We start from the raw sequence: 27,672 nt of genomic DNA on the forward strand, positions 1-27,672 counted from the left end.
AGTTCCATTGCTGAGCTGAACCTGAGGGGCATACATAGTTGATAAAATGCTCAAATGCCAGGTATATTTGAAGCGGTCCCCGGTCCCATTAAGAAGAGTGGACCAAATAGAGACCATCAAATAGAATGAAGCTTCAAAAATACAACAGAGCTTTATACAGTTTCTGAAAGAAAGCTAATCAGTTCTAGCTGCTTATACATCCTTACCATTTCCAAGTTACCATGACTTGGAAGTACCAAATATAATCACAGTGGGGAAAAAAATATAGCATCGCATTTTCATCTAGAACAAGACAACTGCAGTAATTATATGTGTGGGCATTTCTTGCTGCTAAGGATACGATCTGTATTTCATGCTTCAATAGCAGAATGCCAGATGAGAGGAAACAGCTTGTTTAAAATTGCCTAGACAAGGATTACAGGCTTGTCTCACTGAGAGAATGATGTATTTTCAGCCTAAATTCTTTCCCGCATCTCCTTTTCCAAAGACTGTTCATCTGTTGCCATAGAGACCATTTCAAATCCACTCTTTTCCCGTGCACAGGTTCTATTCTGGATGATCACCACCTCGGCTGCCCAGGCTGCCCCGGCAGAGCCTCCTGCCCAAGAGTAGCCAAGGGGCAATGGTAAAACTCAACATCTGCCACCACACAATGTACAACTGCTGGTAGCAGAATTGCTTTATTTTTTTTATGCACAAAACCTGCTGCATAATAGGGAGGATAAACTGTAGCTACCCAGCATATGAGGATGTGGGTGTACATCACAACTGCCAAACCTTCTAGGATGCCTTTTTGTCCTTTAAAAGGAGCTGTCACATCAATCATACCCCTCATTTTATTTTTCCCCTAGCTTTGCTTTAATGGAGATTATTAGAAGTAATGGGAAAACAGAAAGGATTCACTTTCGCTTCACTGGTAGCACAGATAACGCCCGCGCCTGTACACCTGGGGGAGCTGCTCGCACGGCAGCAGCAAAGGCCGGAGGCGGTCTGAGCAGCCATGACCGTAAAATGGCAAATCGCCAGGGGCAGCTGGAGCAGGACAGGGCTGGGGCACGCTCCGGCCTTGGTGGGCTTCACTTCCAGAGACCCCCCCAGGACCCACCTCAGCCGCCAGGCGAGGGGAGCGGCCGCCGCCCCAGGGCCTGACAGGAGAGGCTCCTCCTATGCTTGCTTTCGGCGCCCATTTTCTACAGCACTTCCCCCCCGCCCCCGTCGTTGGGGAAGGGGCATTTGGGAGCGACGGCGAGGACGGGAGGGCGCTGGGAGGGCGCTAGCCGCCCGGCACCCCGCCAGGCCCGCCCTGAGGGGAGGCGCGGCGCGGCCACGGCCCCCTGAGGTAACGGCACCGCCGGGGGAACCTCCCGCTCCGCCCCCAGAGCGCGCGCACTCCCCCTCCCCACTCCCCCCTCCCGCTTCAGAAACCAGAGCATGCGCAGAGCTGCCGGCGGGGCTCCGAGGCGTCACGTCAATGCCCGCCCCCGCGGCGGCGCCGAGCTCTGTGGTTGGCCCTCAAGGGGGAGCGGAAGCGGCCCCGCCCCCGGCCGGTGGCGGGTTGGCGGGAAGGGCTGGTGGGATCTGTGGTGTGGTGGGCTTGTGCGCCGCTCTGCCTAACGGCTGGGCTGAGGGGGGAGGCTGTGAGGTGACGGTGAAGAGCCCAGCACAGCCCAGCCCAGCCCAGCCCAGCCCAGCCGAGCCCAGCCGGGGCCATGCAGGCCTTCCTCAAAGGCCCGTCTTCCATCAGCACCAAGCCCCCCGCTGCCAAGGAGAAGGCCGCAGCGGGGAGCAGCGGGGAGGGCAAGAGGCTCAAGCCCATCCCCTGGGTGGAAAAATAGTAAGGGTTCTTCTGGGGCAGCGGGGTCGCTGGCCGGGGTGGCAGTGGCTGGTTGTGAGGAGGGTTTTGGCTCTGGAGGGGGTGTGTGGAAGAGGGAGTGGGTGCACAGCAAAGGGGGCTGCAGCGGTAGGTGTCTCCACCTGGGACAACAGCTTTAACTTTTTTAGTTGTTGGGGAGAACCAGCACTATGAATTACTCTAAGACCCCTTTGTTGGTGCTACTGAGCAGAAAATGCCTCTGTTGCCTGTGTCAAGCAGTGCAGTTTCATTGCTGTGGCTTGGTGCAGAAGTGCGTTACATGCTTCATTTTTGAAAAGCCTGTGTCAGCTCATGAAGTGGTAAATACTGCAGTCTGCAATACAGTTCTGCTTCTAAAAACAGCTCAGGCTGATGTTTACAATAGAAGTAGACAAACAGCTTCCTGAGTAGTTAGATCACTTCAGTTATACAGACCAGAGGCATTAGACAGATTTCCTGTTATGATTTTGGCTTCAACTACAAAATTTTCTGTAATTCTTCAGTATCTAATGTAATCAGGAGGGGAGATGTTCTTCTCAATTTCAGTTTTCTTCTGGAACTTTGTTAGCTAATGAATTGCTTTTAATGTCTTTGTATTTAGTCGCCCCAAAAATGTGGATGAAGTTGCCTTCCAGGACGAAGTTGTTGCTGTGCTGAAAAAGTCCTTGGAAGGTGCTGATGTGAGTGTAATAACATCTACCCAATCAGTATGTTTAGGCAGAAGCTTTATCCAGGAATAACAAAAACTTCTCATTTCTAACTCGACAATGATCATTTTTACAGTGGTGCTTTAGAAACAAGCTAAGTGGCTTCCTTGTAGTATGTTGTGATGATATATGTGTAAAATTTGTGATGTTTCCAGCCCTTTAAACGTTGTAAAATTGTCAGCTCTGTGATGCAATTTGGAATTTTTCTGGAAAAGCTTAATTGGTAAACTTCCTGTTAATGTTTTCAAATCTGGAAAGGCTTTTGTTGTGTCTATACTCCTGTTCAGCTAGTACTTTTGACATTCGTGTTTGAGAGGAGAGGAGAAATTTTTCTTTCATAGAAAAGGTCAGATTGCCAGTCATTCCTAAGTAGTTCTACTGATCTGTCAGTGCTTCTACAAAACTGCTAAACATTAAAACAAATACACTGTTTGCTAATGAGGGAAGCTGAAGTTAGAAGTGCCAAGTCTACTACTTATATAGTGATCACCAAACTTCTTGGTTTAGCGTTTCCAAGTAAGTCTCTTTGGCTTTAAAAGGCTAAGTATGACAATTTCACTAAGTTCACTGCAGTGTTGGCACCTGGGACCTAAGAATATAAAGAGGATGAGCAGACCATTTTCAGTTACTTTTGTTTACACTTGCATTTGCTTTTGGATAAAAAATTCAGTAAATATCAGTTTGAATGAAAGTTATTTCCTCCAAACCAGGTGATGGGGAGGTGGAAGGACTGAAGGGGAAATAAAGTAGGTAGCCAAGAGATGGCTGTACTTTCTTGCAAACGTGGACAATTCCTTCCTTTGTACATGCCGAGACTTTTTTTTTTTTACTCCACGTTGCACCTAAAAGGGTCATTCTTGTGCTTCAAAAGCTGTTTCTGTTTTTTGGACTGCTAATGCCAGCTGAAGTGGTTGGTGGATGTTCTGAAAATGACATTTCTGATATGGCTGTCTGCTCACGAAGAGCTAAAAGGAACAATTTGGACAATTTTCAGAGTTTTATGCAAGAAGCCTTTCGCTTGTAGCGTTCTCTGATGTGCAGTAAGCACAGGTAGTCTTTGGTATTTTAAAATTTTATCTTATGAAAATGGACTTTGCAGTTCTGGTTTTGACTAATATAAGTCTGTTTCTACCTGGAAATACTCATTTCATCAGAACTTGCAAAAGCAGAAGTACTTTATTTGTTTGAGTATAGGGAGCCAAAATGAAGCTGTTATGACAGAACTGGGAGATTTGTATAATTCTTTTCTTTAATTCATGTCTCCATATTCATTTTACTTTGAGAATGCTGTTGTAATGTGACCTTGCCACATAATGTTGTACCCGTAGAAATCTGGGTTTCAACAGCAATTCTGCTATATTATAATATTTGTACAATTGAGATAACTAGCAAGGAACTATTAACAGCTAAAAGAAATGAGGTGCTGCCACCTATTCTGTCTGGACATATCAGTCATGTAACATTGCTTAGGTGATGGGTTGTGAAGTTCTATTTTGAGCAACAGCTATTTAAAACCTTACAGCTTCTAGATCAGCAATGTTTCTTGGATTATGAGCCTGTACACTTGTGTTGACTTTTTGCTTCCTGAGTTGAAAAGACAAATTGTAACTTCTGCTTACAGTTACAGGCTTTGTATTTTGCCATAGCTACCCAAACTCAGCAAGGCATTTGAGAGCAAAATCATGCAAGTACTCTGAAATATTTGATGCTTTTAAAATTTAGACTTTTTGTTAGTTCTTGAAAGGACTCATTTCATCAAAAAGGCCAAAGTGTAATTTAAACTCTGAGGTGGCTGGTACTTATTTCAGAAGTTCTTATTGAATTTTGAGATCTGGGGAGATCAGAGAAACAGCTGTAACAGCACTGTAGGTTTGTGTAATGTTCTTTATTTAAACCTTGGTGTTGAAAATGGAGAGCCAGTCCTTTGTTGATTGGCCTGTAAGTGTTTGTGGGCCTTGGTTTGGGAGCTGCTAAATAGAGCAGGACTTTTAAGTCCCTGATATGTTTCCATCTGTAATAGCAAGCATCTGTCCTGTTATAAACTGGGGAGACCAGAGTCCAAGTGATTTTGAGCTGGAGAAATTGATTTCTGTCTGCCAAGACTGTTGATTTGTTGTTGATTTTTTTGCAAAGAAACTGACAAGTGTTATAGTATTCTTTAATTTTCCTTTACTTGATGACATCATAATAACTGAAAAGAGAATGAGGTGTAGGATTACCTTTGCAGTTTACGTCCTGAAACTCCTAGAAAAGGACTTGATGTTTGCACTATATGTGGTAACTTTCCCATAAGCAGGATGATGTCTGCAGGTATTCTGCTTACCCCTGGCAAGCATGGAAAAATGGATAACCAGATCAGGTTGCAGTCTGTTTAAAAATACTGCCACAGTTACATAAAGGATTAGGCTGTGCTTGGTGAAAAAGTAGTGTAAATACTGCTGATAACTTCAGTGAGAAACAAGCCTAAGCGAGGTTGAAACAGAAACGGTAATAGAGTATGGGTTTAGTGGAATTAGGAAACGGATTCTTATTAAAACTTCTTACCTGCTAATGCTTGTTTTGAGAACTAGTAGAGTGTGAATTAGCACACAGGCATGAAATTATGAATCTCCATGAAAATGTCTACCCTTGCAGTGTGCTAACCGAACATGGTTGTTGGTGAATATTCAACTATCATTCAACAAACATTTCCTCTCCCTGGAGCTTTCCTAAAAGATACAGGGGGATAATAATGTTGTGGTATCTAGTTGAACTTGAAAAAACATTTGTTAGTACTGAATGCTGTTTACTTTTTAGTAACTAGAGAAACAAGCAATGAATGATTGGTAGAAAGAGCAGGCAAAACTTGAAATGGATTTATATACTCTTGATCAAAGACTGAAATTCTTCTAGCTGTATTTTTCCAGTACATACACAGTTGAATCTTTTCTCTGTGTATTATCATAGTTGTTAAAGTGGGACACTATTTACCAAACTGGTCTGTCTCTATTTCATTTTCTGATTAGGGATTGTGTACTCCTGCATTTTTCTGTGTTCTTTGGATGTCTTTGGTTTTGCTGTTCCCATTCTGTCTGCATTGCTTGCTATATTCAGCATGAAATTCTCTAATCTAATTTTACCTGACTCTTTAAAAATAGAATTTTTATTAAGAGCCGGAAATCAAGTCAGACTGAGAGGTTAGTCTTTTTGCTATTGATCAGAGAGGAGTCTTGGATTTTTGTTCCTAGAACGTCCAATTGGAACATCCCCTATTGCCAAAGGCAGCAGTTTTAAAGTGCGGCCTGATAATTTGTAGAGGGATTACTTGAAATAGTAATATAGAAAGTTATTGCTCCTGTGCTAATTAGAAAGCTTCTTGATTTCAGTGAAAATTTATTCATGGCTAACTTATGCAAATTTCATTTATGCCAACTTTGCTCTTTGTCCCTGTGTTGCTCTCAAATTTATGGAGATCAGTCATATCCCCTCTCAGCTTTTGTTTTGCTGAGCTAACTAAATTAAACTCTTTAAAAAAGCCACTTCTCATAAGATAGGCTCTTCATTCCTTTAATCACCTTTCCCAGTTTGGATTCATCATCCTTGACTAAGGGTGACATGAACTGTGTGTAGAGTTCCACATGAAGTCCTATTAGCCCCGTGTGTTGAAACTGCACATCCTAGGACCACCATGTTATGCAGTCTTATACTGTTCCTCTGACTGACAGGCAAAACAAAGTCAGCTTGTATTTTATTCCAGACATCTAGCAGATATTTAGTTATAGTCTCAAATTGTGAGTTTTTATGCTTTGTGCTGCTAAACGTCATCCTGTATTATTACTGCGGTCTTTGCTGTGCTGCTTTCATCTTCCTGTGTCAGCATATTTCTTTAATGCATTCCTATTTTTCATGCTGAGGTTATTAATTAGATTATTTGAAAGATTGGTTAAACTAATCTCTTTAAGAAATGCCACTGGTCTCCTCCTCTGAAAAATCATTGGATGGATGTAGAAATTTGCCAGCGCCATGCATTACGGTCAGTTGCTGCAAGCATCTCTGTGATTAGCGTTAGGGTATGTCTGCATTGCACTCACTGCAATATAGTGCAGGCATTCACAAGCTACCTTGTATTTACTGCAGTGGAGTTAATGGCAGCACAGAATGCTCACCATGGCTTGAAAAGGCAGTATGGGGAGTTGAGAAAGTACAAGATAGTTAACCTGTGCCAAATTTTGTCACTGCTGCACTGCTAGTAGTATCCAGATTGCTTGAAGGGCATCCTTGGATAAATTTTCATGTCACTGCAGTCATAACAGTAAGTTCTGTAGGCCTTAGTGATCTCAGACATGACCTGGAGGGAGTATATCAAAATAAAATAGAAATTAAACTATCAATTTTGATAGAACACATCATGGTGCCACCAAATAACAGCTTGTTCATGCTGTGTTATAAAGAGCAACTGTTTGTCCTCTTTTAGAGCACTATGTGAAATGACCTAGAAGTGAAAGACTTTGATATTATTTACTGGGAGGAGTAGATAGTTTCTGCTCTATCAGGTGCTCAGATTTTCAGTAGATTTTCCTGTTTGTGGTTTGTTTTGTTTATTTGCTTTTTTTAAAAAAGGTGCCTTGCTATTTCAGCTTCCCAATCTGTTGTTCTATGGCCCACCTGGAACTGGAAAGACTTCTACTATTTTAGCAGCAGCTAGAGAACTCTACGGGTAAGCTGGAATCAAGTTGCTTTGGTGTGATCGATGTTCACATGTCTTCTAATCATGTGACAGATTGCTTCTGGTCATTGCCTGTTCTTATGTAGCTTCTAGGTCTTTTTCAGGAGTATCTTCACATTCTAATTCAGCTCTAACATGAAATTTCTTTCTTGTTTGTCCTGTCACGAGTCATTGGTTTCTGTTACCAGTACAGACCTACAACACATGAGACTAGCAGCTGTGTAACCCCACAGCAGAGTATGAAAAGAAATGGCTTGCATATGCCTTACTGAACTTTATAAAGGAATTCTAATTTTAGTGGTATATGCAGTAAGTTGTTAGCTACACAGAGATCTCAAAGTACTTCCTAGAATTTCTGTATTGTTATCTTTCCGTTAGGCACCATTTAATTGTATCTGGAAGTAATATTTGGAGTCAGACTAAAATCCAACGTGTGTACATTCATCACCTCACTTGTAACTCTTGGGAGTTTTGAGTAGTGAATTCAGCGACCCATAAGCAAAAAATTGATGCAAAGGTGGTCTGATGTCATGAGCAAATCTAATGTTGAGGTTAGTCCCTTCCCCCGACCCCTGTCAGCGTCTTTAATTTTTGGCTCATGTTTTTTGGAAAGAACCACTTCTAGTTTAGTAGTAGGAAGACAACTCCACATTGTGTGTCCATTTGAATTCCCAGAACTTAAAATCCACTGTATTAGTTTTTTCTTTTTTGTAATCAGAGGTGCTGCTGTATAGCACTGCAGCTAAATACTGCCTATTTTATACTTTCTAAATATTTCTTTCTGGTAGTATTGCAATGGCATTTTACTTGTTCTTTTACATTGCTCACAGCATATAAGTAGAAAGGCATATAATATAGTGCTGTGAACTTATGAAGCCAAGTTCCTACTTTTTTTTTTCTGAATAACTGATGTAATTTTACACTATGCAGTTTCTGCAGTCTGGGAGGCAATTGTAAAAATAGGTAATGGAAATTTGTACCTAACATTTAATGATCTCTATTTAACTGTCTTTTAATGAAGTATCCTATTTAATAATGCTGGCAAAAATAATACCTGCCATTCAAAAAGGCCAGAAAGGCTGTTGATATACTTTATAATGTATCATTGCAAGCATTAGCAGCTAACGTGTTGTAATAAAAATTTTGCAGACCTGAATTATTCCGGCAAAGAGTCCTTGAGTTGAATGCTTCTGATGAGCGTGGAATACAAGTGATTCGGGAAAAAGTGAAGGCTTTTGCTCAGCTAACTGCAGCTGGAAGCCGTTCAGAGTAAGTGCTGGATCAGAGCTGGCTCTCATGGACTTTCTTGCTTAGGACAAAGCATGTGGTTGTTTTTGTTTGGGTTAACTTTATAATTCTAATATAAATGGTGGGTCAGCATTGCCCAGAAGTTTGTAACACATGCAGTGCTTTGGCTAAGGTTTGACTTCATGCAATTTCATGTTGAGTGTTTGAATACCTGGGAGGAACTTTTACTAGTGCTGTTGGAGACAGAGAGAGGTAGACAGGGAAAACCCCAAAATATGGAGTCTTCTGGATCTGGTGATACATTGTTGACTTTGCAGATGTTGTCTGGCTACCATAGAAAAGCTTCTTTGGGTAAATGATGGTGGAAGTTACTTCTCTAGTACCTCTAATCTGCATCTCATGCAAGATGGGTACTAGTTTGTAAGATGCTAACAAAATTCTGGTGTTAGGTGGTAAGAAGCCCTGTGCAGGTGAAGCCACATAAGTGGAAAAAACAGATTGTGGAAAGTAGCTGGAAGAAACTGCATACCAGGACTATCTGCCAAGAAACGGCCTTGTGTACTGCAGTGTTCTTTAAAGTTCGGGGAATCGGGAAACCTGTAAAAAGAAGAGCTGCATTAGTTGTTAAAAGAAGAAACTTAAAGCAAAAGTACATTCTGTGAAGGACTTTTGCAGTATTCAAGTGTTGGTCTTTCTATGGGAACTCAGTCCTCCCCTTTAGTACAAATATTAGTCCTTTATCTAAAAATAATAAAAAAGATTGACCCTCTGAATGTGTTCTATTTATGGGGTATAAATACTTAACTAAAATGTGACTTGCTATTTGTACTGATTTTTTTTCTTGGTCTGTATATTGCATGTCTCCTGGATAACAGATTTCTTATTTTTCAGTGGTAAAGCTTGTCCTCCTTTTAAAATTGTTATCCTGGATGAAGCAGACTCAATGACTTCAGCAGCCCAGGCAGCCTTAAGACGCACAATGGAAAAAGAATCTAAAACAACACGTTTCTGTCTTATTTGTAACTACATCAGCAGGTACGTGTGGAATTCGTTGCTCTTCCTATTCTGTACTCTTTTTTTTATTTTTTTTTTTCTTCACTGAGAGGTTGCTATCTAGTTTTCATAGTTTTGAGTTGATAGAGATGGAACTATTTGAATATAAGACTGAAGACAAAGTTTAGGTATCAAATTCTATTTTTTACAGTTATTTTTTAAGGTTATGCTGCCCTTTTCTGCCTTGATAGCTTTGTCTGTATGAACTTGACGCATGCATTCAGTTACCAAGCACTTACCTTCCTCTTTTTTTTTTTTTTTTTTTTTTTTTTTTTCAGAATAATTGAGCCTCTAACATCTCGATGCTCCAAATTCCGCTTCAAGCCTTTGTCAGACAAAATCCAACAGCAGAGGCTATTGGAGGTTTCTGAGAAGGAACATGTGAAAATCAGTAGTGAGGTAACTTCATGGTTCCCATGGAATTTTATTGCTTAATCCAGTGTATAATTGCACTACAGTGAAAGGGGCTAAGTCAGCATACCTTTCCAGACTGGTCAGTTGTGTTAAATACAATATATAAACTGTTTTTGATATTATTTTCCTTCCATAGAGGGAATTTTAGGAGTCTTGCTAAAACCAGAGAAACATCCACCAGAGGAAACTGAAGCAAAACTGAACTGTAGGGCTTTTCGTTCTGTGCTGAGTATACTTGCATTAGACCATGTTTCAGTCTGAAACTGCCAGCACACATTTATGTTAGTAGAGAGGTTGCTTTGTAACTTGCGTATTGTGCCTGTCTGTGACAATCTGCCCTAGGCACTAATTGATGTTTTAAGATCAATATGCTGAGAAAGTGTACTGGATTTTAATTAACAGAGAACTTATAACTTGGCATTTTCAACATTATTTTTCAGGCAGTATCTTACCTTGTTAAAGTGTCAGAAGGGGACTTAAGAAAAGCAATTACTTTTCTTCAAAGTGCGACTCGCCTAATGGGCGGGAAAGAGATCACAGAGAAGGTAGTCACTGAAATTGCTGGGGTAAGCTATGCTTTACAGTTTCTCTTGTAATTAGTCTGAAAAGCATTTGTGCAGTAAGTGTACTTGCTACCTGTAGCTACCTTTGCTCAAAGTTTGATTAAAAGATTGTTTTATACCCATTAGTATTGCAGTACAGTACTGATACACTGTCCACCAGAATTCTAAAGACTGCCTGGTTCTGTACACTCACTACATAGCAAGTTTCTAGCAACTTATTCTCTAAGTCAAGAAAAACTGTAAAATACTCTTCTATTCAAACTGAAGTTGAAACATTCTCCCACAAATGCAAAATTTATTGCCTTTTGTGGGGCAGTAGACTAGAATGTCTTTTTGGCACTTTTATATATGTGTGTGTGTCAATATAAGTATATAAGTATAGATCATTGCAAAATATGGCTTGGAAACACCAGAGGGGAATGACTTTCAGCAGCAGCTTATTTTCAACTTAACATTCACAGTGACAGTATCTCTTCAAGGATCTGTGCAGGATCTTGCTTTTTAACAAAACAGCAGTGATTTCTTCTAGAATGACATAGATAATAATGGCAAGGACAGGAGAAACCTGGGAGGAAATGCGTTTAATAAAACTTGTGTGAAGGTGTTCCTATAGCAACAAAACACTTACCCCCTAAAGCAAGGAATGTGAGATTAGGAGTTGAGGAGCTGAAAAATAATGGGCTTTAATGATGGACACACTTCCCTTGAAGGTGCCAGCATCATAGCTAATTGTAAAGGTTGTGGGGTTTTCACTTTTATGGAACCAGAGGCAATTGCTACTGTGCGTGTTTTACAGAACAGTCCTAAACAGTTTTCTCAGTGAATTCATTGTTCAGGTTTGCGTACGTAGCTGTCTAAAAGAGCTGCATTTAACTTACAGATATCCGTAAATCACAATTTCTAAGAAACCTGGCAGAAGTTGACAGTAATGACAGGAAAGAGAAGCATGAAATTCCATTATTGAATAATGCTTGTTTAAACCAAAGGAACCCAACTTTACATCTTCAGAAAGACTTCAAGTTCTTGGTTGTACATAACTTTTGTGACCCTGGAATGACCTTGGCATTAATAGAGGAGCTTTGAAACCCAACTGTCCACTCAACTGACAGGAATGACAATGAGTAGAGGGGAGAATGTGGGCGGTGCTTCCCTGCTCAGAGCTAAATAATGGCATCTGTCAACTTTTTTTTCTTCTGATTTATTGTCTGATCTTGTTGCATTGGTCTTTTTCTTGTATGTTCCCAGTGCATCACTGGAGAGGAAACCGATTTGCTGTTTTGCTTAAGTGTAGAATGGTACAGAAAGTGTTGGCTGATCTAATTGTTGAAGTAGGTCCTGCACTGAGTCAGTGCCCTGAATAAGCCATGGTGTATTGGATTTATGAAGGTGACTTTGACAATTCACTGACACTATATCATTTTTATTTTAAAATCTCCAATATAGGATGAATATTACTGCCTAGCTCTCACTCTTTAATTTAGCTAGTCTATCTTCTATATTTGCTTGAAAGTGGTTTGGTGTGTAGAAGAATGCAATGCTAAAACAGCCTTCTGCATAAACAGTTCATATCTGTTACCGTAAGCATCGACTCCAATTTTAAGTTTACAAAGTTGAAATTAAGACATGTAAATTCTCATTACAGGTCATCCCTAAAGAAACAACTGATGAGCTGCTGTCTGTCTGCCGGAGTGGTTCATTTGAGAAACTGGAAACACTGGCAAAGGTAGAGTCCTCTTAGTGCTCCAGCCTGGATGTTTTTCCAGGTCACTGCCCTGTGAATCCTTTGGTGCTGGGCAGCAGCCGAAGAACGTTTAGCCTCAGATCAGTTAGGATGCACATTTCGGGAAGCATGTCTTTTACCGGTTAGTACTTGGATCTATCCCTTCTGAGGAAGAACTGTCAAAGCTGCAAATAAGATTCCCTACCAGTGTGACTCTGGCTTTCTCCTGAGTGAAACTGATGACACGTGGAGCTGTTAGGCTGAATTAGGCAGAGTAGGAATTCCTAGTGAGACACTGGCTCAGGCCTGTAGGACTGCGCCTTCAGGGGAATGGACTAGTCACCTTCCTTACATGGAAGCTGTGTTAGATGAGAAGGATCTGAATAAAGCTGTAATAAGTCTTCACTTTTAAAATATTTCTTAGTAATGTTACAGTACACTAGTGAGTAAGTTCGTCTTACAAATTGCAGTGACTTAAAATAGATCTTGCTGGAGAAGGCACAAGCTACTGGTTTATAGAGGTGGATTTATTTTCTTTAACACAGAAAAGGTTCTTAGTGTCTTTGAAGAATGGGAAATTCCTAATCCTCTGAGTTTAAAGGAGGCTCAGACAGTCTTGAACTGGATTTTAAATCAGGGGGTTGTCCCTGACAGAGGGGAGGATGCAATAGCGCTTTTATCCCAGGGAAACGTTCCATGCCTTTGTGAAAAAAAGCCAGTGTTGGTCAACCTCCTGCTTTTTGCTTGGCTGAGCCTCATGGGACAGTTTTGGCAGGACCTCTGGTTTTGCGGCTGGGTTTATTCTCCTGTAAACTCGCTGCAAATCTTAGAATTGCTGTGCCAGGATTTGTGCAGATGTCACAGCCTTACACTTTCATGTTTTACTTATCGTGATGTGTTGATCTTAAGAGGTGATGATACGGATTTTCTAAATCCTTAGAGCTGGTATAGTCTTCCATCAGACCATGATCTAATCTAATGTAGTGGTTTGGAATTTTTCTCCAGTTTCTAGAGTAGGTGGGGGTTTGTTTCAAATATCAGTGCTTGTCAACTGCATATCAAAATTTGGATATGTACTTCTGTAAAGCATGGGCGTGTATTTTGCTGTACAGAAAAATAAGGTTGCACCAACTCTTTTCCTGTTTTCATAAACTTCTCTCTGCCTAAATGGCCTCATGGGCTACTGTTCTCAATATTTGCCTGTTTTGTAACTGGACACTACTGACTTAAAAAAAAAAAAGCTATCTTTAGTTGCCATGGTTTTTATTTTATTAAAAACATCTTGGCCTTACAGATCTCTCTATGTCTGAGGCTAGCAACTGAAGAAAATAAATCAAAGTAGGTGGCACTTTAAAATGTGAAGGCTGTGAAACTGCCACATGATGCTGTGGATGCTAAGCTTTCCTAATTTTAGAATAAGATTGGGCAGGTTCAGCGGAGGTTGTTAAGTGCTTAAAATGTCTGTAGCTCACAAAATCCCCAAGATGTAAATTGTCAGAGGGTGAAGAATACTTGAACAAACTCATTGCTCTATGCCTGCAGTCCCTGCCGTGCTTGTGCAGTCTCTCCTAGGTGCTCGCTTCGGGTCACCGTCAGGCAGGGTGCTGGACTGCATACGGACTACCGACTTGTCCTCTAAGATGTAAATGTTCAGTAATAAATTTCAGTACAGTCTTTCTCAGTTCAGACAACTTTTTACATTGGTTTTCCAGTCTGTGGTGTTTCTGCTGCTGAATCATTTCCATTTTCTTCTGTCCCTGACACAGAATCTCATAAACGAAGGCTATGCTGTTGCTCAGCTTGTAAACCAGCTGCATGACACTGTTGTTGAGAGTGACGATTACAGTGACAAGCAGAAATCTGTCATAGTTGAGAAACTTGCGGTAAGTCTGTAGCTTGAGTTAAAAACCCCCACATTAATCTCCAGTGATTAATTTTTGTTTACTTGCTTTCTCTTGCAAGTGTACATAATGATTTCTTTTGATATTTAGTTTTGAATGTTTCTTGGTAGAACCTAAGTCTTTGTTCTGAGGAATTTCATGAGAAGGAATTGAAATCCAGTTAAATGAATTATTGGCTATATTATATTGTTCTAATGGGTCCTTGAGGAAGAGCTTTGTGGGTTGGTTTGTTTCTTTAATATAAATTTAGAAGGAAAATTAAGGCAAGATTTTTAAGTCAGCACTTAAACAAATTGGGAGCTGCAAAACACAAGTTTTTGTTCTGGAGTGGAGTGTAAAATAAGCCTTAAAAAAACACCCCAAAACAGTTAATTAACTTGCTAAAGAAAAGACATCTGTGGTGGAGGTTTTGCTAAATTGCCTGAAGAAAGGCAGATGGTGGTGATGACCTGCAGAGCGATGCTCCTAGCGGGCAGTTGCAGAGGAAATTGTGCATCCCTCAGGTATAGAAACTGTCACATCTTGGCCTCCTCAAGATGATGGAGGCCAGAGAGGTAATTTTTTTCCCAGTTTGGTATAATGGGTACATGATGCACGACTGCTGAAGTCATTGCCAATTAAGTGAACAGCTGGCAAACTTCATCTTGGTGTTCTCCATCGTAAGGGAGGAGACAGCTCTCCTGAGCACCAGCATTTTAAGAGAGTTTTACCTTCTCTTTTTTGTTGGCAGGAAGTAGACAAATGCTTGGCAGACGGTGCTGATGAATACCTGCAGCTGGTGAGTCTCTGTGCCCTTGTGATGCAGCAGCTAACGCAGAACGTCTAACAGAGCGGCTTTCTGTTTTGTGGTGGCTGAGGTTCTGAGGGCAGGGACCTGTGTACTTTTGTACTGCTTTTTGCAATAAAAGAAATTAGAAAAGTTCACACTGGAATACTTGAGTTTTTTTCACACTAGGTTAAAGAGCTCTCTGACCACTGAGGGGGCAGTAATGCTCCTGCTTTGCAGTTCTTTGTGGTAGACTTACACGTGGACAGGTACATGCACCAAAAATGAGTGTACACATACTATACTTGGTCATCATCAGCTGAAAGCAGAGAGAGAATGGAGAAGCTGTTCCTTTCAGCCCACATTGTGGGCTTTGTGTTGTGGTTTAGGCCAAAATCCACTACTGGGGACGTGAGGGACCCCAGATGGGACTGACAGATGCTCCCCTCTATCCCTCTTCAAAGAGAGAGGCACAGGAGGAAAAAGAGACTTTTGAGTTTAGAAGGAACTAGACTACTTTAATGAAATATTAATAATAAAATAAACAGAAATAATGAAAAATATACAAAACTGTATCAAGCTCCCAAGAAGACAATCACGTCATGGGCTGGCAGTGGGGCAGTCCCAGACTGGACTCGGTGATGGATGGGAACTGGATTCTGGATCTAGATTCCGGATCAGGATTGCAGGCAGATTCCTCCTCAGGCATCTGCCCTTGAAGGAAGAGCACTGACCCTTTGATCCCTCAGCTTTTATACTGAGCATGAGGCAGATGGGATGGAATACCCTGTTGGTCAGTTTTGGGTCACCTGTCCTGTCCGCTCCTCCCTGCAGGTGGGACCCCACTATGCTTTTCCGCTTCCAACCGCTCAACGTGGCAAATAACAAAGTTGGTTGGCCTTGGGGGTTATGGCAGTAAGTAGAATCAGGAGCCTCTCTGCATCCCATGCCTGGGCATCAGCTATAAACATTGGTCTTATCACTGAGAGAATGAACACTGTCTGCACAATATGCAGTTAATTTCAGTAGTTAGGAGGCCCAGCTAAGAAGCGAAGTTACTGAACAAAATTGTTTCTGTTTTACCTCAAACCAGGACATTCCACCCCTTATTCCATACCATTTGCATCTTGCTCAGATTGCTATTACTTTTATCTATCAAATTTACACACATACAGCTCGGCAAAAAGGCCCCATCTTTACTGAACACAAGGCTTCAGGCTGAACCCGGCTGCTGAGGGAGTGTGGCCCACACCACCTCCATCTTTTATTGGACTCTTCAGCATGTAACACTGTAAAAAATAACTTTGTAGTAAGTAACTGCAACACTTTAATTTCATTCAAGCTACAGAAGAAAAAATATGGGGTGAGGGGATAGGTCAGCACATTCTAGAGAAGGAGCTTAGATACTTCCCGAGTCTCACAAAACCATTTTTGAAGTTGTTACCAGTGTAAAGAACACAGCTCCCAGTGGTGGCTGAGCATCTTTGAGATAGGCCTGAACCCTAGGATCTGCTCCTTTTGTAGATGCTACTCTGAACACTTCTTGGATTCTGTTAATTGAAAGCTGAATTCTCCCTGAATGCAGTCAAATAAGGCCTTTGGGCGGGTAGTAACTGTAATTAACACAGGCAGAGGGCTTTTTAATCAAGCTGGTACCGATTATAAAGCAGACCATTTTCTACTCTGATGAGAGGGTAGCTCAGTGTTATGGACACAGGAGCTGTGTCACTCAGGGACAGCCCCTGGCACATCAGGCTCCCCCTTTACTAGCCCAAGGTACCACTCAAAACCAGCCCCTGCCCTTACTGACAAAGCCAAGAGCCCCTGGCAGCCCAGGGACTGATGAAGGAGGACACCCCTCTAACCAAGAAGTAACTAGTTACAATTTAAGTGAATATAGAAGTATTTTATTGAACATTCAAACTTCATTAAGACATGTGCAATATGGCAAATTTTACTGGGTTTAACCCTAACTAAGACAATAGTATGATTGCTTGCTTGCTGGGGCTTAGCAACAGGGTCCAGATCACACTTACCACTAATTAAATACTTTATTGAATAAATACATATGAAACAAAAATGCATTTTAATGCTCTTATAAAAGTTTAGAGATTTTGAAAGGCCTTTCCAATTCAATCTGAAGTGTAAGTACATACAATAAAGGAAGGTAGGCTAGTTTAACATAATTGGCTGACTTTATACAGCACTTATATCTTTTAGTCCATAAGTAAATTATTAAATGATAAAGAACATCTAATACAACCACTTCTATGGAACTAGGAAATAAATTTCTAATAAAGAAAAAATTTACAGACCCCATGACTTTCCACCCAACCCCAACAGTCTAACCCTAAAGTGGATAAAGCCGGTGGCTTTCCCCACAAGAGCTCACGACAGAAAGTCGCTTTGCTTATCAAAAATCTGTTTTTCTGATCCGTTATGAGCATTGAGACAAGATTCAATATATCCCCAAAGAAAGAAGCACAATGCGCGTTGTGAATCGCCTATTCAGCAACAGCGAGCACTGCATTCACAACCACCTCATCCCAGGGATTAAATGAGATCAGCCACATTCATCGGCATCTCCTCCACTGTAGTATTGTAGAAAGTCTCAATGTCTCGCAGGATCCTCTTGTCCTCTTCAGTGACAAAATTTATAGCCACACCTTTTCTGCCAAAGCGACCACCCCGGCCAATTCTGCACAAAAAGAGAACACATTTACACACAAGTTAACTATACTCTAATCCACTTCAAACCTTTGCAAGATCCATTCATTAACTGCTGCTCTTTTATCTGCCACTGGCCAGTTTAGGCTGCATTTACAGGACCAGCTGCTACCAAAGTCACATCTGATCAGGAAAAACTAGCAGTTAGTGCCAACAGTACAGAAGAAGTGTCCATCCTATGGAGAGTAGCAGAGCAGAAAAGGTTACTCTTTTGGCTGCAAAATAAGAGCTGTATTTAATGGTTGGTACTGTGGTATGGAGCCCTAGCTCAGCCGCCCTCCCCTCCATTCAGCTAACACACCCGCAGCACATGCATCCAGTCCCAAGCTCAGGGCATAGGAAAGGTAAGCGGCTGTTCAGAAATCAGACTGTTCCTAACTTAATACAATTATATCCAGTAATACGGAACAGCACACTCCACTCAAGGAGTTCAATTCAATGTAACCGTTTCCAGTGGGAAAACTTAGGGTTGGTTTGTTGTTTTGTGTTTTTTTTTTTTTTTTTTTTTTTTTTAAATAAAAATCCAAGCTCAACATTTTTGCGTAAGCCCAACTCAGTCACCAACACATCACAGTCCAGTTACACCCACCATCAGTTCCACCTCCCTGCAGACTGCACCATAAAGCGTCTGGGCAGCAAGAGCTAAACACACAAAAATGGCTCACAAAACTTAAGTGAATAATCATGACAAAAGAAATATATAAATACCGACTCGCTCTTTATTCAAACTGTGCCGCTTACGAATCCACGTCCTAAATTACGTCAACGCCGTTTCTGAGCACCATCTTGTGTCATCAACTGCTGCTATCGACTCCTGTATTTTTTTACATCAAGTAACAAAGCACAGTTTACTTCAATTTAGGGACAGTCACTAGAAGCAGTTAACTAAACCTAGGGAAACAAAACTCAAATTTGCTACCGGAAGACACACACCACAGAGAAAAGAATCCCACTGTTAAGGAGCCACCAAGAGCAGAGAAGGCACACAAACACGAACACAGCTGCACCTCCAAGAGCAAAGGCAGTCCTGCACAACTGGTCTGCCAAAAATATTGAGGTCTGGTCACTGAGCAGCAGCAGCAGCTGCAGATGAGGTAGGACCTACAGATTGAGCTAACACTGCTGTCAAGACACTGGGCCAGTAAATGGCTTTTGTAATCACAGTCCACAACCTGCTTGACAAAATAGCAGTTCAGTAGCTGGCAATTTCCCCACATCTCAGTAATGAATTATTAATTAGCGATCACTGAACTCATCACACATCTAAGTTTTCCCACTGCTTTGTTGTCCAAAAGTTCTGTTCCTCCCTTGTCTCAGAACTATAGCTGTGCAAGTCAGGGCGTTTTTAAAGCCAAACCAGAAGTAGCTGATTTCCTGCTAGCTTTCTAGCAGCTACGGCATGAATGGATGCATAACACCTCCTGTTATTGGTACGGACTCAAGGGAGAAACAGGTGAGGTTCTGTGCAGGGTTCTGGAGAGGATGTGACACTCTGTGTAGCACACCAACTAGAGGGTAGAGCCAACTAACCTGTGAATGTAGTTTTCACGATTGGTCGGCAGGTCATAATTTATAACCAGTGACACTTGCTGCACATCAATGCCACGAGCCTGAAAAGCAATACAGTCTCCTTAATGCAAGTCACAGGCTTTAGGTTTAATTAGTTATCCCATGCTTTTGTCGACCACAAGGTTAGTGATGAACTACAACTGTGTAGTCCATAGTGGAGCGTAGTCTTTACTCTTCCAAGAAGCTCCAAACAGTTCAGGCTACAAGAACCTTCACTGAATTATGAAGCTTTTGGCACCAGGTTTGAACAGAAACATGCTCAGTGTAAGATAATACTCACCAGCAAGTCAGTGGTGATCAGGACACGGCTTGATCCTGACCTAAACTCCCGCATGATAACATCCCGTTCCTTCTGGTCCATGTCACCATGCTGTAGAGTTAAAAAGTTATAATTACTACAGTTCCAATTCTCCAAGATCAGAATATCCTTTAAAAAACAAAAGTGATGTATGAAACCCAGCGTCCCTACCTGCCGTGGGAGCAAAGCAGGTAGGGATAGAAGGAAGCAATTTTCTTTAAGCAGGGGGAACGATAATACAGCACTGCACAGCTATATTATAACTTTCCTGCTTTTCACTCCTTACCACTTGTTTTTCAGTGTGTACACGGCATTTCAGAAGTAATGTGGAAGTATCAGTCCTTACCAGAGCTGAGACTGTGAAGTCTCTGGCATGCATTTTCTCTGTAAGCCAGTCTACTTTTCTTCTTGTATTCAGGAAAATAACAGCCTGCGTAATGGTCAGTGTCTCATACAAATCACAGAGAGTATCCAGCTTCCACTCCTGAAGGGAACAAAGGAGATCAGGAAATGCATCATGCTACAGAACGAGAGTCCCAAACAAAGAGTAAACTCTAAAACAACAGCCAATGAAGCATGCTCTAATGTGCAGTTATATTCAGCGTGACCTGAGAAGTTGGAACATGACAACAAGCAAAGTTTCTGCATCAACTGTTGCACCAAATCTTAAGACACAGGACACTGGACATTAAGAAAGAGGTCCACCCTAGTCATTTTTGATCCAGTGCATAGTTTTTCTTCTTCTTGCGTGTACTCTACTAGCATTATCACAGAAACCAAAGCTCAGCCTCGGTTTCTGTAATTTTAGCACAGTGCTTTAACAAGAAGGTGAGAGATTTAAGCTTAACTCATCCTGCCAGAGCCAAGTACAACTGATACCAACCTCTCTTTCAACATTAATGTAGAATTGCTTGATACCCTCCAGAGTCAGCTCTTCCTTCTTCACCAAAATACGTATGGGATCTCTCATGAACTTTTTGGTCACTTCCAACACATCCATTGGCATTGTAGCTGACAGCAACACAACCTAAAATGCATTACTGGATGTTAGCAGAGGCTTAGGACACCAGCTTTGATTTAGGCAATTCAGCAGTTCTCCGTTACAATGTAACCAAACCTGCATCCATCAATTCATCCACATAACAGTTTTTTTACCTGAATGTTTGTGCTTAATTTTTGAAAGATCTCATAAATCTGATCCTTAAATCCACGGCTCAACATTTCATCAGCTTCATCCAGAACAAACATTTTGATCCATTTAGGGGCTATTAAAAAAAATAAATAGTATCTCATGAAGTTTCAGAAATGCATTAAATACTTTTGTTAATGTTGCTCGCCTGTAGAACTAAGCTTTCCAGTACAACTCTACAATGACTGTAAAATGCATTTTACTGGGTGTGAAATTCATAGTGGAAATTTATTATCAAGAGAAAAATTACATTCATACTTACAAAGGTAGCGTCTGTTCAACATATCAAACACACGCCCTGGAGTTCCGACCACAATGTGTGGAGCCTCAGCCTGAAGTTTTTGCATTTCATTGCGAACATTTGTACCACCAATACAAGCATGGCATGTTGCTCCCATGTAGTCTCCAAGGGCCAGAATTACCTTTTGAATCTAAAATAAAACCCTACCATTAGCAGTAGTTCCTGGTACATTAAAGATTAAGCACCATTACCACTGGTGGTCATGGACTTTGGAAGCTAACACAGCAAACAAGGATTATGCAGCTCTAATGGTTAGAAAAGGCAGTTGCTAATGATTTTGCCCAACTGCTTGTTATTGAAGATGTTAACCAGAAAGTTTAAGTCAGAGGGGCAACTAAAGTTAAATTTTTGTCCTTAGTAGTTGAACTAGCTAAAACGACTCCATGCATCTGCTATTAAGTTAAAAAGCAGGTCCTCCAGAAGTGAACTCAAGTTTTGGACTGTTAAGGCCTGCATTAGCACTTGAAGTTCTTAAGAGTATGCAAGTGCAGTGCTGCATGCCAGGCTTTGACTTAAGTCTTGCCTCACCAATGTCTTCATTACATTAGACATTAGATTAGAACAAAGGCAAAACATTCTCCCCTCAAAGGTTCTTGTTCCACTGATCTGCTTTGTGTTTTTTTTTTTTTTTTTTTTCTCCAGTTCTTTCCTGTCTGATTTACTATGTTTAGCTTTACCTTTGAGAATAATCTACACTATAGCACCAGCATCTCAGTGTATTCTAGCTGAAAACAACACAAAGTTGTATGTAATCTTCTACTCTATTTTGAATTGTTTAACGTTTTCATCTTGAGACCCTGCATTACTGAAACACATTAATGCTAAAAATTAAGTTTTTTTAAACACTCCCACTTAGAAAAACAGAATACCAAGCTTTGAAGGTGAAGTAGACATGCAGTAACATTCAGTCAGGGAAACAACACAAAAATACAAAAACAATGAAGTCACCACATGCGCACTGCAGTTTTCATGTTGCACAACTGCATGCAAGTTCTAATAGCTTCCAAAAAGTACATTTTGTTTCCACTCAGAACACTGTGCTTTAGTAACATATCTTGTATTTTTTTTCTGCTGAAGATGCTCCCTCAGAACTATACACAGCATAGCAGCTGGCTCCTGCAACCCTGCCCCAGCACACCCTCCACATGCACTGAACTCAACTTTTCAAGCAGGCAGAGAACTTGTGGGACAGAAGCCAGTTTATATCCCCCATTACTCAACACAAAAAGGGTTCTGAATGGATATTAGTTACAGCCCCTTAAGAAGTCTGTTTATTGTCTCACAGTTGTGAAACCTGAAACCTATGCAACACACAAGCAGCTTTTTTTTTTTTTTTTAACTACACTATCAATACCTGTTGAGCCAGTTCTCTGGTAGGGGCCAATACTAGTGCTTGAGTCTCCTTGAGATCAATCTCCAACTGCTGCAGGATGGAAATAGCAAATGTGGCTGTCTTGCCAGTACCTGACTGAGCTTGAGCAATCACATCATACCCTAAAAAAAGTAGGATACACATTTACTGCTCCCACACAGGTCATTCATGTCTTTAGTTTTATTTTATTCCCTTTGAAAGAAGTGATCAGTATTAAGAGTTCTCTCCATTTCAGGTCAGTCCCGAAAGATGGTGTACCATCATATCACTTATTCAATGCGGATTAAATAATAGGTAGCATCACACACTAATAAAACAATATATGCATTTTACAACACTTCCCTAATTATCCGATGTTGCTATCAACAAATGAATCATCTGCATACCTTTGATGCATGGAATAATAGCTCGCTGCTGAATAGCTGACGGCTTCTCAAAACCATAAGCATAAATGCCCCTCAGGAGGGATTCTTTTAAATTCATATCATCAAAATTGTCAACAATCTCATTCCAATTGCTCTGTAATGAAGAAAAAAAAAGAAAATATTAAATCCAACACTTATCTCCCCAGTGACTAAACTCTTAAAGTTAGTTCACACATGCTCACCTCAATGACACCATCGGGGTCCATTCCCTCTGGGCCGCCATGGTCTCTGTCAGCAAACAGAACACACTGTTAACACAGTAGCAGCTAACGTGCAGAACCGAGCTGACACCTCGGCTGCCAAAACCTCTATCTGGAACCCGCGACAGATCCTTCTAGCAGGTGCTTTGATATTTTGCCAATGGAGGAAACTCCTAACCCTTTCTTCCACGGGTTTGGGTGCAGATAACCCAAGTCTCAGTGTGAGAGAAGATCATTCCAAGCCTTTAAGCCCCAGTGAAGAAAAACCCACCAGAAAAAAATATGGCTTATTCCCGGGTAAACAGAAAAAAAATAATAATAAAAAAAGCCAAGCGGCAAGACGAGCCCCGCCATGTCCCAGCCTAGAGCGCCCCCCTGACGGAAGGCATCTGCTGAAGGCGGGGCCGGGCCCCGCAGTTGCGGGGAATGCGCAGGGAGATGGCTGCCGCTGCGCACTCTAAGCCAGCTCAGCTGCAGCGGCGCGGGGGGGGGGTGGGGGGCGGCGGGGAGGGGGGTGGGGGGCGGCGGCCTCCCGGCTGCGCTGCGGTTCCCCCCCCCCCCGCTCCGCCTCGCTCAGCGCCGGGCAACTCTCGCGAGAGCTCCACCCCTGGGATTGCGCAAATGGGACACGGCGGCGCGCAGGCGGAGGAAGGCGCCGGGCGATCGCCCGGGGGGCCGCGCCTCTTCCCACCTCCCCCCCCGCCTTACACCTCCCCTAAAAAATAATGGTCTCGCCCTCAGCCAGGCCCGCACAGCCGGGGGCGAACCAACAGCGGCGCTGGGCGGAGGGGGGGGGTGGGAATTTTAAGGGGAAGAAAAAAATCCTGAACGAGACGTTTGAACACTGTAATTGCAACTCAGTGCGGCGGGTTTGGCGAAATTAGAAAAAAAAAAAAAACCAACCACCTTTTCTCAGGGGTCGGGATTGTCAAGAAAATCAGTACTGAAAAAGCGAACCCAGGGTAATGGAACTAAACACCCGCTGAACTGCGAGGGAGAGACGGGATCGAAAAATCTAGAACCGGGAGGGGCCGGGGCGGGTGGCGCTGTATAACCGCAGCGCCAAGCCGCCCGCAGAGCGCTGTCTCGAGCTCCCCCCCCCCCCCCCCCAACCACGCTTCTTTCCCTCTCCCTGGCCGCCCCTACCCAGCCCATGCAGCCCCCTTATGAGGAAAGGGCCCGGGGCCTCCGCACGCCGCGCCATACCTGCTATAATCCGCGGAGCCGCCTGACATGTTCCGAACACCAGCTCTGTCCTCAACTGAAAAGGCAAAGCCTCCGCCGCGCCCGCTTTATATACCCGCCCTGTTGCCGGACTCGTTTCGCTCTGCTCTGCGCATGGATATACACCTCACGCCGCAGCGAAAAAAGCACGAATCCCGGCGGATTGAGCCCCCTTCCCAAGAGACGCCCCTCACCCCACTGTTTGAGATCCTCCTGGGGGGATGGATGAGCCACTTGGGGCCACGAGCTCAGGGGAACGTGGAACTACTTTTTTCCTCAGAGCGCGGAAGGATATTGCACCATTGACGGCGTGACAGCGACTCGCTCCTTCCTCCTGCTCCCCCCTCCCCTCCTCTCTCGCTCCTGCGCACGGGGTTTCCCGCTCCGGCCCCTGCTGCAGCGCGGAGGAGGGGGAGCGTGGCGGGGGTGGGAAGAGAAGGGAAGAGAAGGGAAAGGAAGGGAGGGCGGGGGTTAGCGGGAAGGGGCGAGGGCGGCCCGAGCATGGTGGAGCGTGGGGGGCAGGCAGGTAGCCGGGCTGAGAGGGGCACCGAGCAGACCATGCGGTAGCAGCCGGGGCGAACAGAGCGGCTCCCTGTCATGGCTGCGTTTCCCCCGCCATGTCGGTTATTTTTAAAGCCCCAGTGCCTGGCGTCGGGGGGTGACAGAGGAGAACGGCTTCCTCGTGCGGGGGGGTTCGCCCCTTCCTCCCCACACATAGAAATGGCTCCTTCGTCCTCCTCCGTGCTCGGCAAAACACACCCCGAATTCTCCCTCCTCGCCCTGTGGTGAGGGGCGGGAAGGGGCTAGGCCCGCTTAGCCAGGTGGGGGGAGGGGGGGGCTGAGGTGAGGGGGGAAGATGGTGGCGCCTGAGGGGGCTAGGGGCGGCCTCGCTGCCGGGAGGCCGCGTCGTGCTCCCCGGCCGGCCCCGGCCCCGGCCCCGGGGGTGTGTGTGGAAACCGGCATGGCGGGTAAAAGGCCGTCCGGGCCCGGCGGTGCTCCCGCCGCCCGGCTGCGAGGCGGCAGCTGACTGAACGGGGCGAATTTGTCACGGCGTGTTGGAGGTGGATAATTTCTAAAGGGCAGGAGCGTGTGGAGAGTATCGGTAGAGATAGGCGGGATGCTCCTCGGGGCGCTGCTGGAGCCGCCGTGCTGCGATGTGCTGCAGTTCATAGGCTAGCGGAACAGCTCTGCCAAGGCTGGTTTGAAGGTTAGTGCGATCCCGAGTAAAGCAGTGAGGAAAATGCTGCTGTGCAAACCAATTCAGTGAAACCACCGATGATCGTGCTCATTGCTTTCATACTGTCGTAGAAAAAAAAAAATCGCTCATTTTAATGCTTTTCTCAGATTTTGCAATAATCCATTCATCAATATTTATTATGTAGGCAAATCATATAGATTGTAAGCAACAATTTGTGCTAGCTTTAATGGGTTTATGTGTGTCACTTCTCAGACTTGTTTCCATAGTGATTATATATGAACAAATGGAGGCAGTGCTTGAAAAACTCGACCCTGTACTTGTCTAGAATATTGTAAATTGTCTAGAACCGTCTAGAATATCCGTGAAGGGAATCTCTGAGAGACTAAATGTGCATTACCTCTTCCTATGGTAGCATCTGCTGGGGCAATATTATCTGGAGAGATAATGCAACACTTATCAATAGCGCAGCTAAATTATATAAATACAGCTCCTCTGTTGACCCACCCTAATGCTCTCAAGTTTTGTCCACCCATGCTGGGTAGAAAATACTGATGATGCTTCTTGTATTCGCAATTTAGACAGCCCCACGACAATAACCGGAGGCCTCCTTAAATGATTGATAGCAGTTTGTGTGGACCCATAAACCTCTGGTTGTAAAAGAAACAGAATGGACTGAGGAAAGAACATGAACACAGTTTCAGGCTGGCACAGTTAGATTTCCCATTAAAAATTACTTTGGATCTAAATGGAAGAACTAATACTACAGAATATTTGTTTTTAGTAAGCCTTCTGAACATTTATTAAGAAAGCTGTAAAATGCATATACTTTAAGTATTGCAATTAGGTCTTAATATAAACCTGAGTGGAAAAGGTTTCTTGACATGTTGGAATTTCAGGAAGGTAAGCCATTATTTTCCACAGACTTTAATGTCTTTTTAAAAAACATTTGCCACCTCAGAAGCAAATATATAGTTTATCTTTTCATGTAAACAAATTAGTGTCATTTCAGATTACCTGTGTATTCAAAACACTTTGAAAGTTTGGTTTTGGCAAAAGTAGTTTTTAATTAACGAGGCTTTCCTAGCTTTCTTTGAGGATAGTTATAGGAGAAACTGTTCCCATTGCTCTAACTTGCTCTTGTTTTACTCCAGTTGACCAAATTTCATCCCATTAAAAAAACCAAACAAACAAGAAAAAAAAAAAAAAAAAAAAAAAAACCCAACCAAACCCTTCAGAAAATGTTTTTTTGACTATTAACTTCAGTCAAGGGAAAATTTTAAAAATTTAAAAGTTGTTATTTACTGTGTGTGGTAGTGGCATCTGTGAGTCTCTCAATCAGATGCCAAGATTTCTTTTATGTAGACATTAGACAACTGTGGAGCCAAACGGTGTTACCTGCCCCCCAGAGCTCCTGATTACTGGCCTTTATAGAGACACTTGAAACTTTCACCTCTCAGAGCATTTTGTTCATCTGTGGTTTACTTGATCCTGGAATATAAAGGAAAGTCTGTGGGTGCATTGGTATCTCCCGTCACGTGGTCATGGCAGAGTTTGACAAATCTGATTAGTTGGCCCTGTTATTTGCTCTGGTTCATCGTTATTTTAATCCACTGCTATAGAATCAGATAGTCCCCAGTCAGGTGGTCTTTCGTCAGATGTCTATTTGCCTTAAGTGTTGCAGACTGGAACTGTGAAATTATGTTTTAAGAAACAAGTCATCAGTTCCCATGTTAAAGAGGCTCGTGGATTTTCCACATCAAGGGATATGAGGAAAGGGATCCAGTGTTTCCTCCAGTGAAATCATTGACTTGTTTCACCAAATGGAAAGAATAAAGAAATTTTGTTTCATTAACTTCGCATAAGCAAAGGGTTGGAAACACTGAATCAGTCCTCTCTTTTTGTGAAACAAGATAGCAGAAATCCAGGATTGTCATCCTAGCAATGACCCTAACTGTACTAGAAGAAAAACTTTTGACATGTTGTACTCTTTAAAACCTGTGTACCTGAATACAGTGTTTGAGTAACATCTCTTTGGTTATAGTAGGACAAACAGCCATTTCATTTGTGGTCTCTTATCTAATTTGTGTATTTTTAGACTGCTCTGCCTGGGATTATTTGTGTTTAGAACATGAAGCATCATAGTGAGAAGTATTGAAAGGTCAGACTTTGTCACTGACAAAATCTTGGATTGACACTGGGATTTGTTATCACCCCTGACTTTAAACCTTACTAAGCTTTCT

At 42.6% G+C, this 27,672-nt stretch overlaps 2 protein-coding genes and 1 long non-coding RNA gene across 4 annotated transcripts in view; 2 read left to right on the forward strand and 1 right to left on the reverse strand.

Moving 5' to 3' along the window:
* Positions 1 to 1,597: 1,597 nt before the first annotated feature.
* On the forward strand, positions 1,598 to 15,064 carry RFC4 (replication factor C subunit 4). The gene is made up of 10 exons (XM_082487366.1): positions 1,598 to 1,834; positions 2,454 to 2,532; positions 7,176 to 7,255; positions 8,414 to 8,533; positions 9,404 to 9,547; positions 9,844 to 9,964; positions 10,420 to 10,545; positions 12,185 to 12,265; positions 14,029 to 14,145; positions 14,894 to 15,064. The coding sequence occupies exons 1-10, from the start codon at positions 1,710 to 1,712 to the stop codon at positions 14,987 to 14,989; spliced, it is 1,089 nt and encodes a 362-aa protein (XP_082343492.1). The 5' UTR covers positions 1,598 to 1,709; the 3' UTR covers positions 14,990 to 15,064.
* Positions 15,065 to 16,814: 1,750 nt separating this feature from the next.
* On the reverse strand, positions 16,815 to 24,318 carry EIF4A2 (eukaryotic translation initiation factor 4A2). 2 transcript variants are annotated; one of them, XM_082487106.1, is made up of 11 exons: positions 24,217 to 24,311; positions 22,993 to 23,038; positions 22,772 to 22,904; positions 22,368 to 22,507; positions 20,975 to 21,143; positions 20,679 to 20,788; positions 20,407 to 20,550; positions 19,870 to 20,007; positions 19,506 to 19,595; positions 19,187 to 19,266; positions 16,815 to 17,627 (listed from the first exon to the last, which is right to left on the reverse strand). In XM_082487106.1, the coding sequence occupies exons 1-11, from the start codon at positions 24,243 to 24,245 to the stop codon at positions 17,483 to 17,485; spliced, it is 1,224 nt and encodes a 407-aa protein (XP_082343232.1). In that variant the 5' UTR covers positions 24,246 to 24,311; the 3' UTR covers positions 16,815 to 17,482. The 2 variants fall into 2 exon arrangements, with proteins under 2 accessions (XP_082343232.1, XP_082343233.1); XM_082487107.1 differs by lacking the exon at positions 16,815 to 17,627 and adding an exon at positions 18,137 to 18,470 and having other exon boundaries at positions 24,217 to 24,318.
* Positions 24,319 to 25,219: 901 nt separating this feature from the next.
* Positions 25,220 to 27,672, forward strand: part of LOC309675045 — a 52,156-nt gene continuing 49,703 nt past the window's right edge. The window contains exon 1 of the long non-coding RNA XR_014269443.1: positions 25,220 to 25,441. This is a non-coding gene — a long non-coding RNA (uncharacterized lncRNA). The remainder of the gene's footprint in view (positions 25,442 to 27,672) is intronic.

The sequence above is a fragment of the Vanellus vanellus genome (assembly GCF_965231255.1).
Source record: "Vanellus vanellus genome assembly, chromosome: 8".
In the NCBI taxonomy this organism is placed as follows: Eukaryota; Metazoa; Chordata; class Aves; order Charadriiformes; family Charadriidae; genus Vanellus; species Vanellus vanellus.